General features: G+C 48.1%; 1 protein-coding gene across 2 annotated transcripts in view; it reads left to right on the top strand.

The window, feature by feature from the left end:
• The window catches only part of TOP3A (DNA topoisomerase III alpha), a 36,578-nt gene that overhangs the window by 13,450 nt on the left and 4,271 nt on the right, over positions 1-18,857 (top strand). For both annotated transcript variants that reach the window (XM_024564696.4, XM_045198849.2), the window contains 13 exons: positions 423-498; positions 1,236-1,344; positions 3,042-3,185; positions 3,339-3,509; positions 4,199-4,299; positions 6,163-6,237; positions 7,420-7,502; positions 8,645-8,852; positions 10,377-10,562; positions 10,757-10,886; positions 15,698-15,811; positions 15,916-16,081; positions 17,048-17,191. In XM_024564696.4, the coding sequence (XP_024420464.1) occupies positions 423-498; positions 1,236-1,344; positions 3,042-3,185; positions 3,339-3,509; positions 4,199-4,299; positions 6,163-6,237; positions 7,420-7,502; positions 8,645-8,852; positions 10,377-10,562; positions 10,757-10,886; positions 15,698-15,811; positions 15,916-16,081; positions 17,048-17,191 (1,707 nt within the window). The remainder of the gene's footprint in view (positions 1-422; positions 499-1,235; positions 1,345-3,041; positions 3,186-3,338; positions 3,510-4,198; positions 4,300-6,162; positions 6,238-7,419; positions 7,503-8,644; positions 8,853-10,376; positions 10,563-10,756; positions 10,887-15,697; positions 15,812-15,915; positions 16,082-17,047; positions 17,192-18,857) is intronic.

The following is an 18,857-nucleotide window of genomic DNA, read 5'->3' as shown; positions in this document are numbered from 1 at the left end:
TCACCATCCAAAGGCCCCACCTTCTGCACCATCACTTGTTGTTAGGATTTGAGTGTATGAATTGGGGGTGGGGGGTCGACAAATTATAGAGACCATAGCAGTGACCTAGGATTAACTGATTTATTGTGAATTTTTACCATATGTTTAAAATAAATAGCTACTTTTACTTGTGCTCCCCAGTACAGCCAGAATTTTTCATTCAGTCGTTGGGTTACATTTGTCCTGTTGCAGATAGGCATGAAAGGGCTCTAGACTTTCTTCTTAGCAGCTCAGAGGTGCCGAGTCTTACTTTTAACGCTCTGGCATTTTCATGTGGGACTTTTTCTGTGAGGGATCCACGTGTGAGTGTACTAGAGCAAATTTTCCTCACTAAAATGGAGGGTCCTCCATTTGTGCTTTTTGTGTTTTTGTTTCTTCTCTAGGCAGAGCTGCAATCCCCTTGTCCTCTTTGAAGCAGAAATTGAAAAATATTGCCCAGAGAACTTTGTAGACATCAAGGTAGGATCTTTTGGAAGACCTATGACACTGGAGTTGAGTAACCACAAAACAGAGGAACTTGTGACTTACGTATTTTCAGGGTATTGGAATTTAGAGATGAGATGTTCCACCAAACTAGGTACCATGACTTAAAAATTATTCCCACTCATTTTATAAATGAGGCCATTTAAACCACGTGGCCGAGGGACTGAGGTAAAGCCTTTTTATGAATAGGAGCTGTTTAAACTCTTTAAGTATTGTTAAATTACTAATTCTAGCTCCCACCCCACCTCTGGTTAGCATGAAGAGACTACAAAGTAATATAAATGGTCCTTTGACAGTAAATCGTGAGTTTTCAAGCAGTCAGAGCACCTATAGTTAGTTCAATGGTAACTGGGTAACTGGGATGAAACTCAAATAAGACGTTTACTGATTTTTCTACCCAGAACATAACCAGACCCACTAGAGTTATATGCACGTGTTAGAGCTGAGTTTTAGGTTTCTTCATGCTGGTATAGTTACATTCAACCCTCAGTCCTCTAGAAGCTCGTGAATGGGTGTGATTCTAAGCTGGTTGCATTAGTTGCTTCACCATCCTTAGAACTGGCAAGAATAGTTTTCTCTGGTTTCTTTTTCTCACCGAGTTGGCATATTTCAAGAACATCATGAATATTCAGTCAGATCTGTTTAGTGTAGAGGTAAAAAGTAATTGCTCTGTGGGCTGGGCTCTCACTGCGGTTTCCTATCGGGAACTTCAGAAAACTCTGGAACGAGAGACTCGGCAGTGTCAGGCCCTGGTGATCTGGACTGACTGTGACAGAGAAGGTGAAAATATCGGGTTTGAGGTTATCCACGTATGCAAGGCTGGTAAGTGATGCCACTTCTGAGTTTCTGTGCCTTGGGGCCACATAAATAGATGATTCTCCTGCGTATGTGTGCGAGGGGCTGTGCCTAAGTTCTTCCCCATAAACTCTTCTCCTGAATTCATCTGCCAGTCTCACTGGCTTAGAGCAAGTCTCTGACCCTTTGGGTGCTTGGACTTCCTTGTCTGGAAAGTTGGGCCAGTCTGGTACAGTTTCTAGAGTGGTGTAAGGACTGAATGAGTCAACAGGTGGCACAGACCCTGAAGCTCAGGGCTTATCCTATTAGCTCCTCGATGGCTAGCTCCTCGAGAACAGGGACTTATGTTCTATTTTTTAAATTATGTATTGAATATGTACCAAAGAATGTAAGCACCATAGTTAAAGTATGAAGATTAATTCTAGAATACTTCATTTGGCCCTGGCTGGTGTGGCTCTGTTGGTTGGAGCGTTGTCCTGTGCACTGAAAGGTCATGGGTTCAATTCCCAGTCGGGGCACATACCCAGGTTGCTGGTTCAGTCCTGTTGGGATGTGTATGGGAGGCAACTGATCAATGTTTCTCTCTCACATCGATATTTCTCTTTCTCCCTCTCAAATCAGTAAATGTATCCTTGTGCAAGTATTTAAAAAAATAAAATATTTCAATTGTTTTAGTTTTTTGGTGTTTTTTTCTTTTTTTAAGTTAAGTTTATTGTTAATAACATAATTCTTAGGTATGCAAGATTTGATTTTCTTAATCTATATTAACTTATTTTTATTATTGACATTGGAGAGAGAGAGAAGCATTGATTTGTTGTTCTACCCATTTATGCATTCATTAATTAGCTCTTTTGCGTGCCCTGACCAGGTGTCAAACCCACAGCGCTGGCGCACTGGGACTCTGCTCTGACCAACTGAGCTACCCAGCCAGGGCAATCTCCTATTTTAATTTTATCTCCTAAACGTTAATAAATGTTGAAGTGAACTGAAATGACACATACAGGGTTAATGATTTCAGATAACTTAGAGCAGGGGTGTCCAACTCATTTACACCGGGTCATATCAGCCTTCCGGTTGCCTTCAAAGGGCCGAATATAATTTTAGGACTGGATAAATGTAACTACTCCTTAACTAGGGGCATGGAGCTCGGTGCTGCTGCCAGGTAGAAACAAGGTGCTGGGCCAGATTCAGCCTGTAGGCCTTGTGTTCTCCACCTGTGACTTAAAGGAAGTGATGTGCAGGCCATTCTCAGGCTTCAAAGACTGGGGGTGTTGCTGTTTTCCCTACGTGTTCTTGAGTTTGAAGCTATAGTAACTCCTACAATTTAAATACATTACCTTTCAGGGACAGTGTATATGTCCTATGTTACTTCCATGACAGGACATTGAATTCCTCTATAGGCACCTTTGAATTAACATTTTTCTTTTCCCAAAAGGTCTAAGAGAGCAAGTGAGATTAAAGTCTGGAAAGGCTCCCCCAGAGAATTTTAGTTAATAGCTAAATTCAGTGCACTTCTATTTCTGACAATGCTCAGTTTGGCAGTTATAATGAAGTTTACCTCTTAGAGAGCGTACTGTTCATTTAACCTAACCAGTAAAATTAGATACCTTGCAGCTTCTTGAACTGCTTCCGTCTCATTCAAGGCTGTTTAAGGAAAGCAAGCCCTTGATGATGAGAGGCAATGTGACTTGACTCTGACCACGGTGAGTCTCTCTGTTCTGCAGTGAAACCCACTCTGCAGGTGTTGAGAGCCCGTTTCTCTGAGATCACCCCCCGAGCCATCAGGATGGCCTGTGAGAACCTGACTGAGCCCGACCAGAGAGTGAGCGATGCTGTGGACGTGAGGCAGGAGCTGGACCTCAGGATCGGTGAGGAGCCGGGCCGATGCCTCTGAGGGCTCCCATGGCCCCTGGGCATTGGGTTATGGAAGCCGAAGTGAGGTTTGTGTGTAAACATGTGCAGCAAGCTCTAGCCTTGCAGTTGGTCATTTCTGGTTTTTCCTACCCTTCCTCACTTTCCAGGAGCTGCCTTCACTAGGTTCCAGACCCTGAGGCTTCAGAGGATCTTTCCCGAGGTGTTGGCGGAGCAGCTGATCAGTTATGGCAGCTGCCAGTTCCCAACACTGGGGTTTGTGGTGGAAAGATTCAAAGCCATTCAGGCTTTTGTGCCAGAAGTCTTCCACAAAATTAAAGGTAGGGCTGGGGGAGTTATTTATGGCATGGAACCTCTTATGCAAAGGGCCGAGGTCCTAGAGAACCTTAGCATGTTGTCGGTCTGGAGGACTGGCTGTGAAAGGCATGGGGTTATGAGGACCTATGTGTGCACCCGTGGCAGCCAGCCTGTGCAGTTGGACCACCACCCAGACTTTCCCAGGATGAGATTATACCGAGAACAGAGCACACAGGGCATGCAGGGGGATGGTCGGGGGCGGGGGGGTGGGGGGAAGAGGGGCGGGGAGGCCATGCTCTCGCTCATGCGGAAGGTGTGTGGGGCCAAAACACAGGCTGTAGCTCTGCAGTTGTTTACAGTCCAGGCTCATGTTTGAGAACAGTTTCTGTTGGGCCGTTTGGTTTGTTTGCGAGGTCGGTCCCGCAGTTGCTTCCTGATGGCCTCGTCATACTCTCACAGGGTGAGAGGGGCAGTTGGAGCTTGGGGAGGGGCCTGTGTTCCCCTTTGCCATGCAGAACCTCAGGGCCCATGAATGACCACGGGCACCATGGGCCTGCGGCGATGCCCTGACAGTGCTCGGGATCCACTTCGGGTTTCCCAGTGATCCGCTCTGGTTTCATGTCCCTGTGACTGTCACTGTAGTACTACTGTTTTTATCTGTCACGTCATGTAGCTCTGAGTCACGGTCTACCTGTTTGTGTTTCCCCGGCAGTAACTCATGACCACAGAGATGGCATCGTCGAATTCAGCTGGAAAAGGCACCGTCTCTTTAACCACACGGCATGTCTCGTCCTCTACCATCTGTGCATGGAGGTAGGAAACAGTTCGAAGCCCCCTTGGTCTGGGACAGCTGGTCTGTCGTTTCCTAGGCCACTCCCTCTGCACTGGCAGAGGTGGTCCTGTCCTCTTTCCCCTCTGAGCTGTAGCTGTCTCAGTCTGCATCTCAGGAGATCACTTTTTGGGGACCAGTAAAGAGTAGGACCCCAATGAAAACAACACTGAAAAATGTGGAAGAAAAGGATCTGGAGAACTTTTAGGTAATGTCAAAATTTTAGGAAATACATAGCTGAAATTTTTCCCTGAAGTGGAGTATTATCATTAGCAAGTAATAAGGATCACCTGGCTCCGTCTGCTAGGCCAAGGTTGCAGGTCTGATCCCCAGTCACAGCTCATACAAGAAGCAACCAGTGAGTGCATGGATAGGTGGAACAGTGAACCGGTGTCTGTCTGTCTGTCTCTCTCAAAATCAATAAATAAAAATAAAAATAAATAATAAGAATCAGCCAGACCACCCTAGATCACAGACTCCTAGAGCAGGAGGGAGGTTGGACAGCATCTGGTCCAACTCTCTGCCATTGGTCAGATGAGATCTAAAGAGATGGAAGTCACAAACGCGTGAACAAGTTAATTTTATACAATGACAATGACTGGAGAACAGGAAGGGGACTGCTCTAGGCATGGTGGTTGTGAAGGACATGTCAGGGTTGACATTTGAGTGAAGGCCAGAGTGATTGGCAGGAGGCAGCCACAGAAGAACCTGGGGAAGGCATGTGTCAGCAAAGAGAGCAACACACGCAAAGGGCCACGATGGCTCAGGCCACGGGCTAGTCAGCGGCCCAGTTGCATCCCTCAGACTGATGGGCCACTTTACGATGCTACTTCCTATCAGCGCGTGACTACCTGTATTAACCCAGGGGCTGTGCACAGTGGTACCTACATAAAACTTGGAGCTGCCTAGGTTGCGTGAGTCAGCTGTGCTTCTTGGCTGTAGCACATTGGTGGGTTTAGCATTGATTTGCTAAGGGGGCTAATGACTGTTGAGCCCCTGCGACGTGCCAGACACACCGTATGTTTACATGTCATTTTCTCTAGTCCTGATAGTGCCTGTGCAGGAGGGGTTGCTCTCCCTCGTGACAGGTGAGGAAGCTAGACAAAGTGAAGGGACTGTACAGACCCATCAGGGCTAGGAAGCGGCTGAGCACAGGCTGGCTCCCAGCAGGTCTGACTCCAGCTCCCCAGACCATGCTGCTTCCCCCTTTACCTGAAAGCCGCACAGCCGCCCTGCACATCTGTCTGCTCAGCACAAAAGTCCTGCCCTCTGTTGTGCTCTACTACGGTACGGTGCAAAAACAGTAGGTGGGATACTTTGAGCTCCTCATCAGGAGCACCGTTCCCAGTCTATTTGGAAAGAGAAATTTGGATTTTGGTACACAAATATTCTCATTAACAAATCATTTAAGCTGAGTTCTTTGTCCACTTGAAGTCTCTTAAAGTGTGAAATTGGTCTTGAAATTAGAGTTCTCCAGATTGTATTACATAATTTCTTCTATTTCTAACTCTGTATTATAAAGAATTAAAAAAACAACAACAAAATAAAACAAGAGTAACCCTGCGTGAGAGATAGGAAACTAAGGAGGTATGTGGGCTGCTGTGTTTCACAGGCCCCAGAGGGGGCTTATGAAATTACCCCTCTTGAGTCTGGGCTTGTGTGGGGAGGGGTGCTAGCATCGGCGCTGCTGTAGGCTGCAGGCCAGGGTCAGTGGAAGCTTGCCTGGGATGGCTCAGGGGCCTCTGTGGAAGGTGGCTATGACCCAGAGGAGTAGGGGCTCTTGCTGAGAAGCTGGGGGAAATGCCTCTGCAGGTTAAAATGGCATCTGCTTTTTTTTGGGTTTCTAGGATCCCATGGCAACTGTGGTGGAGGTCAGTTCTAAGGCAAAGAGCAAGTGGAGACCTCAAGCTTTGGACACTGTGGTATGTTCTGGAGGGATTCCGCCAGCCCCTGACTTCCTGTTTTTGGGACCAGGGTTCTGCTGCAGATAGATGGTGGCCCAGTGACATTACTCTTCCCAGGGCCACACAGGAAAGCACTTGGAGAAAACAGAAACTCCAAACCAAGGGCCCACTTGGCCTCAGTGCTTTTTTTAAATACGTTATTAGTGCCTGTAACTGCTTTACGAAGGGTTGGAGAAACAAGAAGAGGCAGATAAGTCCCCCTCACCATGCCATTCTTGTGTAATCACTGATGAAACCTTGGTGTCTTCTCTTCCTATTTTTCTCATGTGCTTATTTTTTATGGAGTTAAAATTGGAATAGTTTTTCTAGCCAAGCATTTTTCTTTTAACATTTCTGTATAGTCTGTGTAAACATTTAAGTGTCTGCTTTATGAGCCTATGCTAGAACAGGACTTCTCAAAATTTTTGACCCTAAGAAGAGCCACCCCCATGGGACCCAAGTCTCAGTGGACACATTAGGGAGCCCCTTTCTAGTTAGCTCTTTGCAGGAAAATTCAGAGTGTAATCCGTGCGGAGGCTGACTCTAGAGGTTTAGCATGCAGAATGTGCGGGCTCAGAGACATGCAGGGCTAGTGAGTGGGCGGTGCAGTCTCTGTCTTGGGTGTGACGCTGTGTGTGCCGCTGAGGGATGATGGGAGAGTTGAGGGTTGATTTCACAGTAGGCGTAAGTGTTTTATTCCTCATGGGTTGAATGCTTTGACATGTAGCCAATCATTGTTGGAATGTCACCAAGGGGAAGGGACAGTCGATTATCTCCCAGGAGGCCTGGAAGATTGGCATTCACATTCAGGGGAACTTGCTGGGTGTCCGGCGGTGTTCCCAAAGACTGCCTGTGTCAGTGTCAGTGTGTCAAGTGCTTGTTAAAAGCACAGATTCCGGCTGCTTTCCCTGCTCTCCTGTCAGAATCCCGAGTGCTTGGGGCCCAGGGATCTGCGTGCATCAGATCAGAGTCTGGGAAGCACTGGAGCAGGATGCGGCTCTGCCTGGAAGGTCCAGGAGTCTTTCCTCAGCAGTGTCCCCCCTCTCTGTGGCAGTAGCTGGAGAGACTGGGGCCGGATGGTCTGAAGATGAGTTGTGTGGCTGTGTCGTGCCCTCTGACTCACGCATGATGCCCTAACGTGCCTGTTGACACTTTTAACAGGAGCTTGAGAAGCTGGCTTCTCGAAAGTTGAGAATAAATGCTAAAGAAACAATGAGGATTGCCGAAAAGCTCTACACTCAAGGGTAAATATTCCACATTTGGAAATAGAATTTGATGTGTGAAGTAGTTTAGAAATGGAGCTCATGGGGAGACACAAACTGTCTACGTGTCTCCTAAGCCCTGAAGTAGAAGAATTTTGACAGTGATATCTCTTTTCTGATAATGGAAAAGCCATTTCAAAACAAGGGCCCAGAAGGTAAATCCAAATCCCAGTCTTGATCCCCCAGCAGCTCCCCCTGGGGAACCAGCAGGTGGTAGGAAGCACCTTTAGGAGTGGTTTGCCCATTGTAAATCGTGCTACCTCAAGGGTCCTGAGCACCCCGGACCATCCAGTGACTGGGATCCTCACAGACTGGTGTGGCAGCCACGTGTCCTAGCTGACTGTTGAGTCCTTGAAATTTGGGTTGTCCGAATTTGGATGTGCTTAAGTGTGAAATGTATACTGGGTTTCGAAGACTTGTATGAAAAAAAGAATGCAAACAATCTCGATAATGTTTAAGTGGCTAACAGAAAAGGTATAGTTGCATATAGGGTCCACATTATAGTTTGCATTGATGGGAGGCACTGTTGTTTCTATACTTCAGGAAAGGCCGTAGAGTCCTGGCTGTTGCAGCGCAGTGGGTTGAGTGCCGGCCTGCAAACCAAAAGGTCCGCCCATCCAACGCCTGCTCAGGGCACTTGCCTGGGCTGCAGTCCAGGTCCCCAGTTGAGGGCGTGTGAGGGGCAACCTATTGATGTTTCTCTGCCTCTCTTTCTCTAAAAATTTTTTTTTTTTAATCAAAAAAATCTGGTAGAAACACACACTGTTGCAGTGTCGGGGCCATGGGGCTCACGCAGGTTGCTCTGTCAGAGTGTCGCTGGAGAGGGCCAGCAGCGTGACCCAGCCACACAGCTGCAGGCTAGCTGTAGCCAGTGTGCCCTACGCTGTGCCGTCCTGTCATCTATCCTTTGGTCGCTTTGCGGATCCTAGCAGGAGAGCTTGCTGCTTCTCACTTCACTGTGGGCGAGGGGGCACATCTCAGAACTTTCCTCCACGTAGGTAACCAAGATTGCCGCCGTTTGAGTTGGCTGGATCAGATGGATGATCGCAGGTGTCACCAAGTGTTTTCAATCTAATTCAGTTGTTTACAGACCAATTTATGCTGTTTGTTTGTCTTCGTATTAGGTACATCAGCTATCCCAGAACTGAAACAAACGTTTTCCCCAAAGACTTAAACCTGACAGCACTGGTGGAGCAGCAGACCCCTGATCCACACTGGGGGTCCTTTGCCCAGAGCATCCTAGAGCGGGGTGGCCCCACCCCACGCAACGGGAACAAGTCTGACCAAGCTCACCCTCCCATCCATCCCACCAAGTACACCAGCAGCTTGCAGGTTGGTTCCCCTGGCTTTGCGGCCCCAGGGGAGGCAAGGGGTCAGCGGTGGGGCTTGAATTTACTCTGTGGGCTCTCGCTGCAGGAACTCAGTGATTTTGAAATGTGTGCTACACTTCAGAAAAGGGGTGTCAGTGTCACATTCTCCTGGTCACAGTTCCGCCTGGCTTCCCTGGGATACCCCCATGGTGGGGGCTGCTCTCCAGCCAGCCCCCCCCCATGCCCCACTCTGCCCTGACGCCTGCACAGAGCCGCCTAGCCCCCTCGTCCCCTTGTCAGCAGGAAGAATCCTGCTCATCCGCCTAGGACGGAGCGGTTCCCACCACCCACTCAAACTCCAGTCACAGTGGGCCTGGCACACTGGGCACTTTCTCATCATCTTCTTTTAATAACAGAGTATTCTTTCTGAGTTTATGCTGATTTTAAAGGTAATACATGTTCATTTTAGGCAGTTCAGAAAATACAAACGATTATAAGGAGAGGAAATTGCCTCTAATCTTACCTCCTACTGAGAACCACTTTTTGTTTATACATGTTTATAATGTCCTTACATTAAAATTATAACCTTAGTTTCATAAACTACTTTTTTTTCATTTTACATTTTCCATACGCTGAAATATTTCAAAGTATATTTAAGGGTTGCATAGATGTACCATAATTTATTTTGCCTAAACTGTTTTTGAAGGATTAAGTTGTTTCCTTCTTTTTGATACATGATACACTAAAATCAACATTTGTATTTGTAAGTATTAGTGTGGATCTCTCACATTCTTAGAGGGAGAGTGAATGGATATGAGTAGGAACATCTTTTGGCTTTTGATAGGTTGCGCCTCATCAACTGCTTGATTCAGGAATTGGTGGGAAGTCCCCATGACCCCGTGTTCATGCAGTTGGTCCGAGGCTGCTGGATGTGTATTCACTGTATGTCTCGTGCGTACAAGGGTGTCTGGTTAACTTCTTAATGCTTTCACCTTGTTTTCTGCTTAGGTTGGGTTTACATCAAAAGAATCACTTCCCAGCCCTGGGCCGGTGGCTCAGTGGGTGGCAGCATGGTCCCGTAGACCAAAAGGTTGTGGTTTGATCCCTGGTCTGGGGACACCTGGGTGTGGACTCAATCCCCAGTCAGGGCACATACAGGAGGCAGCATATCAATGTCTCTCTCCCCCTCTCTCTCTCTCACCTTTTTTCTATCTATAAGATCAATAAATATATCCTCAGGTGAGGAATTTAAAAAATTAAAAAATAACTAAATAAAAGAATCACTACCCAGTCTTGAGGGCAACACGACTCCCTTGCTTATCTCTGCCTGATGGGAGTTGTGCAGTTTGCCAGCCTAAACCCACGAGTGCGCAGTGCAGGTGCCTGGCACTCAGTGTTAGTTCAGGGGCTTCGGTAGTGGTGTGCCCTGTTCTGCATGGAAATTTGGACTGTGACAGGTGGCCTGAACCAGGTGAAACTACCAACGATGCTGAGATCCTTGAGCGCTGTTATTCTGTAGGGAGTTTCAGACTTCTTTTCTTCACAGGGAGATGAACAGCGACTATACGAGTTCATCGTTCGCCATTTCCTAGCTTGCTGCTCCCAGGATGCTCAGGGGCAGGAGACCACTGTGGAGATTGACATCGCTCAGGAACGCTTTGTGGCCCATGGTCTCATGATTCTGGCTCGAAACTATCTGGACGTGTACCCATATGATCGCTGGAGTGACAAGGTGATAAATCATAAGTTCAGTCAAAGGTTGGAATCCACATCTCACCCCACGGGCCTTAGGGAGGAGGGGACGACAGTCCTGGTCCCATCCTAGGGATGTTGGATGCACCAGGGCATGTTGTTTGAGCTGCGAGTTGTCTTTGCCCGCATGCCATGGAAGAGTGATTTGACTGACACTTCTGCTGCTCTCTGTAGACCCTCCCTGTCTATGAGAGAGGCTCCCGCTTTCAGCCCAGCACCATGCAGATGGTGGACGGGGAGACCAGCCCCCCTCAGCTGCTCACTGAGGCCGACCTCATTGCCCTCATGGAAAAGCACGGCATTGGTCAGTAGCTCGTCGTCATGGTAACTGGTGGCCCTGGAGCACAACAACTGTAATGTGGGTGTTACATTGTAGACCCTGCTTTATAGCTGACATGAGGCTTAGAGAAGGTAGCAACTTAACCTAAGGTCACAAAGTGTGTGAGTTATTAAACCAGGTCCAAGTAACTGCAGTCCATGCTCTGCACCGTCCGGATGCAGGCACCTCAGAGTTACTGGCGGCGCGGCTCTAGACCTCCACGGTAAGGGAGTCACGCTAGTTTTTTGGCTTTCCGGTACATACAAAAGTCAAGTTTACACTATACTGTGGTCTGTTAAGTATGCAAAAACATCATGTCTAAAAAACCCCAATGTATATACTCTATTTGTTTAAAGCTTTTATTTATTTGCTCATTCTGGAGATAAAATTTGTTTACTTTTAGAGAGAGGGAAGGGAGGGAGAAAGAGAGGTAGGGAAACATCAGTGTGTGAGAGATACATGTATTGGTTGCCTCTCGCACGCCCCCCAACTGGGGACCTGGTCGCAACCCAGGCACGTGCCCTACCTGGGAATCAAACTGGTGACCCTTCAGTTTACAGGCTGACACTCAGTCTACTGAACCACACTAGCCAGGGCTATACTTTAATCTTAGAATATTTTATTGCTAAAAAATGCTAACCATCATCTGAGATTCCAGAGTGTTAGGATGTTTTTACTGATGGGGGTGGGGCGCGTCTTGCCTCGATGTGGATGTCAACGCAGCATCTGAAAGGGCAGTAAAATGAGGTGTGCCTGGCAAGACAGGCATTTTCCGTAACGTGGAGGTCTCAGCTGGGAGCAGGGGCTGCCCATAGACTAAGTATTTTTGGCTCATGCTGGGATTTGTTTGTTTGTTTGTTTGTTTGTTTGTTTGAATAAGATGCCAACGTGTAAAGCTTAGGAAATTTCACGTAAAAACCTGTCTCTTCTATCTTTTGAATTATCAGGAGATCCAGCAGCCTGAGCCTCTGCTCCCGCTCGGACAGTTTGGAGTTGAATGACAGGGACCCAGGGACCTCAGTTTGCCAGCCTGCTGTTAGGTGTGGGGAGCCATACTCTTAGATTTTTGTTAAAGTATTTCCCATAATTGTTTAGGAATCAGAAAGTAGGTGCATGTGGTGGCAGATGGGTGCTAGATTTATCAGGTGATCATTTCATAGTTATATAAATGTTTTGGGTTTTTTTTAAGATTTTCTTTATTCATTTTTAGAGAGAAGGGAAGTGAGGGAGAAAGAGAGGAAACATCAATGTGTGGTTGCCTCTCATGCGTCCCCCACTGGGGACCTGGCCTGCAACCCAGGCACGTGCCCTAACCAGGAATCAAACCAGTGACCCTTTGGTTCACAGGCCCACGCTCAGTCCACTGAGCTACACCAGCCAGGGCTTACAGTTACATAAATGTTTAATCACTGGCTAGTACACCCAAAACTAACATAATATTATACATCAACTGTAATTGAAAAATAAAAGGTATCTTTTTTTAAAAGAAGAAAAGTTTTAAAATAAGAGCTAGGCCAGAATGGTTCTTTCCACTAAGTTCTGTAGACGATCCACTGCCCATGGTCAGTTCTCACTACAACGCTGAGGAAGATTGTCTCCGGGAGCCTCATCCCAAAGGGCCAGCGCAAGCTGGAGAGGGAGGGGGTAGTGGGAGAGGAGAGCTCCCTGGGCATGTTGTGGAAGCAGGCCATTGCCTCTAGGATGCAGCTGCCTCTCTACGAAGTGAGTTTTGTCACTGTGTGGCTCAGGAAGACATGCTCTGACCTGGAGTCCCCTGGCCAGCACTGGACTATCCAGAGCCCATTTAGGTAAAATTAGAGGTAGTTCACCCCCTTATGATTTATTTATTAAGAACGTACAAGGCCTGCCCTGAATGGTGTGGCTCAGCGGGTTGAGCGTCATCCCACAGGCCAGAAGGTCACCAGTTCGATTCCTGGTCAGGACACATGCCTGGGTTGTGGGTCATGTTCCCAGTTGGGGGCGTGTGAGAGGCAACTGACCAATGATTCTCTTGTTTCTCTTCCTCTCTTTCTCCCTCCTTCCCCTCTCTATAAAAATAAATGAATAAAATCTCTGGGAGGAAAAAAAAATATATGAGTCCTAGGCCTTGGGTACACAAAGAGGAGTACCGCCTAGTCCGTCCCTTCAGGGGCTTGTGTAGCAGGAGAAACAGCCAAACCAACACATTAGATACAATGTGATGGGTTCTGTAGGGGCCTGAAAACCTCATAGTAAGAATTCTCGATGAATGAAGGCAAGCCTAGCAGTGCAGGAAGAGCACAGACAGGAGGGCACGTGCTGCCAGGACAGGGAGGGGGGTCGCGGTTGTAGAAATGAGGCCAGAGAAGTGGTCTGAACCATGCTGAGCCAAGCGAGGGGCTGATCAGCACAGAGCTATCTAAGGTTTCTAAGGAAAGGAACAACATAGATCTGCATTTTTTTTAAATGTTAATAGCTTTATTGAGACATAATTCTGATATATAATTCATTGATTTAACGCAGTGCTTAGTGTACAAGGCCTGTCCCGAAAGTATCCAGCAATGTAATCTGAAATATAGAGACATTTATTGAAGAAGATACAAGAAACATTGTACATAGGAATTACATCTCAGTCCCCTTCAAAGTAGGCATCTTGGGTCCTCACACAGATTTCCTAGCGTCTGTTCCAGTGTTCAAAACACTGCAAAATTTTTTGTTGGAATCCCCATCTGCTGCCCCATCATATTTTCCTGAATCTCATTGACAGTATGAAATCTCTTCCCTTTCAAAGGTGATGTTAGTTTTGGGAAAAGCCAGAAGTTGCAGGGCACCAAATCTGGGCTGTAATGGGACTGAGTCACCTGGGGGATTTGATGTTTCGCCAACAAACTCTGCACGAGATATGATGCATGAGTGGGCATGTTTTCGTGATGAAGCTGCCAATCACCTGTTGCCCATAGCTCAACCATGTTCATCATATTGCATCTCTCAACCAACAAGGAATATTGAGGCTGTACTCATTGATTGTTTGGTCCGGAGGAGTGTACTCATGTTAGACACTTTTCCAATTAAAAAACACAGTTAACAGGGTCTTGATCTCGCTGCAACTTTGCTGCGCCTTCTTCGGGCATGGAGAACCAGGTGACTTCCATTGGGATGATTGGGCCTTCGTTTCTGGACCATAACTGTAGACCCACAATTCATCTCTGGCTATGACCTTCTTGAGGAAATCTGGTTCATTGGTAGCAATTTAAATCAAGTCATTAGCAACTGCAGCACGATGTTCTTTCTGCTCTGGTAGCTGAAGCCACGAAACACATTTTGCCATGACACGTTTCCTGCCAAGATCCTGCATCAGAATCTCAGACACAGTAGTTTTTGGAACCCCCAGATCAGCTTCTAGGTCTCGCACTGTCAGTCACTGATCTTTGTTGATTGCAGCCCGTACACGTTCAACATTGTATTGCTTATTGCAGGCCTTCCAGAACATAGATCACTTTCAACAGATCCTTGACCATCTTTGAAGCATTTGTGCCACACTTTTATTTGCACTATACTCATTGCATCGTTCCCAAAAGCCTTCCGAATCATCTGAATAGTTTCCGTGGAGTAATGTCCAAGTTTAACACAAAATTGGTTGCAGATTCGTTGCTTTCCTCACTCAGTCATCTTGAACAGAGGACCACACAGTACACATGCTCACTCAACGGCGTTTACTGCCCCCACTGACTAGTACAGTGAAGTCATCATTGTTCACGCATGTGCATTCCAGTCCACTCTCCTTGGCTGCCAGGTCAATGTTGTGCATACCATTCTTGTTATATTAACAATGACTGTATTTTTTCTGGACAAAATTGTGCAGCTGTCACTACAAATCAGACCTTTTCATTACCTCTAAGAGAAATACCGTACCCAGTCACTCCCCATTTCCCCTTCTCTCCAATCTCCCAAGCCCTAGGCAACCACTGATCTTTCTGACTCAGGAGATCTGCCTATTTTAGACATTTCCTGTAAATGGAATTATACAATATCTGGTCTTTTGTAACTTGCTTCTTTCACTTAGCACGTTTTCAAGGTTCATCCATGTTGTAGCATGTGTCAGCACTTGGTTCCTTTTCATTGTGAATATTAGTCTGCATTTTTTTCAGCTGACAGACTTTTGGGTTGTTCCCATTTTGCGGCTGTAACGCATGCTGCAGTGAGCATTCTTCGCACAAGTTCTTGTGTAGACATGTTTTCAGCTTTTGAGTGTTCAACCTAGGAGAATTGCTGGGTCATGTGGTGACTCTGTTCAGCCTTTTGAGGAACTCCCAGGCTTCTGCACAGCGGCTGCACCATGTTCCAACCCTCCAGCGGTGCATAAGGGTCCCGGTTCTACATGTCCTCACCAACATTTGTTATGATCTGCGCTTTTCATTGTACTGAGCCAAGTATGCATGAAGTGACATTTCCTTGTGGGTTTGGTTTGCATTTCCCTGATGGTGGAGTTATGTTTTAAAAGGTCCCTTTGGCTGCAGCATGAAGAATGGGGTGGGTTGAGGAAGCGACCAGAGCGGGGGAGACTGAGGATGTAGGCTCTGGCTATAGCTCTGACACATGGGGTTGAGGAGCTTAGAACTTCAAAACTGGTGCTGACAGCTTTAGTGAGTTAGCAGACATGACGGAGAGTTGAGGTGGCCATTGTGGTTTCTGTACGGGCCAGATGTGAATGGAGGTGTCTTACCGAGAATAGGAAATCCAGGCGGAGGAAGAGGGCCCACAGACACCTGGGAGGAAGGAGGTCTGGCTTAACCTGAGTAACCTGGCGTGGCTTTCAGGCACTGATGCGACCCATGCAGAGCACATTGAGACAATCAAAGCCCGGATGTACGTCGGGCTTACCCCAGACAAGCGGTTTCTCCCTGGGCATCTGGGCATGGGACTTGTGGAAGGTAAGCAGAAGGGAGCTACAGGGAGTAGCTGGGGAGGCCCTTGTTGCTGAAGTTCCTAAGTTGTGTTGTGTGGGCTGCACCAAACACTGCTCTTCTCCCTGCAGGGTATGATGCCATGGGCTACGAGATGTCCAAGCCTGACCTCCGGGCTGAGCTGGAGGCTGACTTAAAGCTGATCTGCGAAGGGAAGAAGGATAAGTGTGTGGTTCTAAGGCAGCAGGTCCAGAAATACAAGCAGGTTTTCATTGAAGCTGTGGCTAAAGCTAAGAAGTGAGTGCCCAGCCCTGCTCTTTAGCACACGGGGTGGTTAGCTCTGCAGCCTTGGCCCTGCCATTTCCCTAAGAAGTGAGAGTTCTTGAGGTAATTCTGCAGAAACCGGGTGTTCTCATAACCATGCCGTTGAAGTTGGTAAGTCCCCACTAGGCCAGTTACCTTGACCAGTGGCCTGGTTTCCTGGCTCCTCCCCTTCGGGTTTTCCCCCTGGGTTTTGTTTGTTCCGTTCCACAGAACTCTTGTCAATGTATAAACAGTAAACAAAGATCTGGTCCAGTTATTCTGGGCTATTGGCTTTAGCAGTGCCACTCTCCTGACTTGAAATCTGTCTGGAATTGGTATAGGCAGTACACTTGTAATCAGTAAATCCAGGTGCTGGTGTGTGACCTGTTCTCTGGAGTGTTTGGAGTGGCCATTTAGCAAGTAGCGTGCGTGCATTTTTTTAGGATTTAATTATTTTATTTTATTTTTTTAGAGGGGAAGGGCAGGAGAAAGAGAGGGAGAGAAAATCAATGTGTAGTAGCCTCTCATGCATCCCCTACTGGGGACCTGACCCAGTCGAACCGGCAACCCTTTGGTTCGCAGGCCGGCACTCAGTCCACTGAGCCACGCCAGCCAGGGCAGCATGTGTGCGGTTTGGTAGATGTTTCTGCCCCATGCCAGTTTTGAACAGTGCATGATCTAGTTTGAACTTTACCCCAGACAGACACTTGCGTGTGTGCGTGGACCCTGTGCAGTTACATTTGACGAGAGACCACTGATGGGGCAGCAGTGCCTGCCTGGTAGCTGGACCCCTCCTGGGAGCTGCCAGGAGTCACCAAAGCCAGGGCTGCTTAGCCAGTGCAGTTCACTGTCAGCCTCCATTCTTTGCGTCATGCCTGAGGCTGACCAGCCAGCTCCTTCCCTGGGCCACACACATGTATGCACATAAGGAAATTCACATATGCTTTGCTATTTCTTCAGATTGGACGAGGCCTTGTCCCAGTACTTTGGGGAAGGGGCAGAGGTGGCCCAGCAAGAAGCCATCTACCCGGCCATGCTAGAACCTGTCAGGAAGTGTCCACAGTGCAACAAGGACATGGTCCTCAAGACCAAGAAGAGTGGCGGGTCAGTGCCCAGCTTCGCCCCCCACCCCTCCCCCCTGTGCTCACCTGGTGCCTGCCAGGTCTGCCAGACAGCTTGCGCAAGGCCCCAACATTTCATTTGTGGTGTTAATTGAGGGCAGCCTGCACTTGCCAGACCCTGGACTAGGTGCTGAGACAGACCGGCAGCTGACGAGTGCGCAGTGCTGTGGGATGCAGGGCAGGGCGGGGACCGAGCAGCGGTGGGGCTGGTGTCCTCTGTGGGTAGCACTTGCCTCCTCCGGTGTGGAGAGAAGGGTGGGGAAGCATAAGCTGCAGACCCAAGTGGGTCTGTATTGAGTTCCACTTGGACCACTTACAAGCTTTGTGCCCTAAAGCAGGTTACTTAACTATTCTGAGCCCCAATTTTCTCTTCCAGAAACTCCAGGCAGTGATATCTAGTCTACCTCACAAAGCTGTAGGAAGGGTGAGGATTCAGTGGAAAGAGTCACGGATCTAGCAGAGCCCAATACGTTAGAGATATTCAACAACACTGATGCGCTTCTTTCCTTGTTTTGGCCCTGCATGGGGTCTGAACATCTTAAATCCCTCTTCATTTCCATGCATTATTTCAGAGTGAGCAGGTCACCCGAGGCTCAGGCCACCTGGCCTGGCCTAGCTGTCCATGCCAACACCCTGGTGCTGGAGGAAGTTCAGGCTGGAGTGGTAGACGTGGTGGCAGCCATCATTCATCACGTTGCCATCCCTGTTGCTGGCCTGATGGAAGGTGCTCAACAGGCATTATCTTATTGAACTCCATAACTACCCTACAGGGCAGGTGTTTTTATTCCAGCTTTCTAAGGAGCGACGACCGAGGCTTAGCAGGCTGAGGTGGCTTGTCTATAGCAGGCAGCCCTGGGGAGCAGGAGAAGCAGAATGTGAACCCAGGCCTTCACAGCCCTCCATTCTGCCGGCCCCTCTGGCTGCAGCATTGCTTGCTGCCGTGCTGCTGTGTGAGTGGGCGGTTTCCCTGGCGCTCCGGAGCCGGAGGCTGGGAAGCCGGGCCTAGCAGCAGCGGCAGGGCATGTGCTGCCCACAAACGTACACGCCAGTGCCGCTGTAGGCTTAGTCCGGTGCCTGATGGCTACGTGTAAGCACCTGGTAAATGCTGTCAGTGGTTTTTGTCTTTGCCACTAGTGGGTAAGTGGAGTAGAAAGCGAAAAAATACTTGCTTTTGTGTGAGTTCTGAGTTTCTGAGTCCGCAGGTCACCCGGGTAGGTCTGGAGACTTGTGAGATTTACCACTCCAGGCTTAATCTGATCATTTTCACTTCTGGGTTTTGGGACTTGCTGTTTGAATAATTGGGGTTTGGGATTTGTTGGTTTGTTTTACGTAGTCTCGTCATACCCAGACAGTGCGAAGACACTGTAAATTGTGTGCACGTTGGCTAGTACAGCCCTGGAGTTTCATGACTGGAAGACGTTGAGAAGTGGCCAGAAAAGTCGCGGTGCAGGTGTTGAGAGTAAAGGCTCTTGCATCAGACAGATCAGGTTCTAGGCCTAACGCCACAACTTTCCTCACGTGCATCCTGGGGCAGATAGCCCTGCTGCCCCAAGCCACACTTCGCTCCAGTGGAAGCTGACTCTCCATGAGGAAGGGGTGGGGCAACAGCACTCAGCACGGAGCCTGAGTAGAGCCCTCAGTACTTGGTG

Source organism: Desmodus rotundus, chromosome 9 (genome assembly GCF_022682495.2).
Source record: "Desmodus rotundus isolate HL8 chromosome 9, HLdesRot8A.1, whole genome shotgun sequence".
NCBI lineage: Eukaryota > Metazoa > Chordata > Mammalia > Chiroptera > Phyllostomidae > Desmodus > Desmodus rotundus.
Note: the sequence above shows the minus strand (reverse complement) of the source record. Positions and strands in the feature narration are given on the sequence as shown.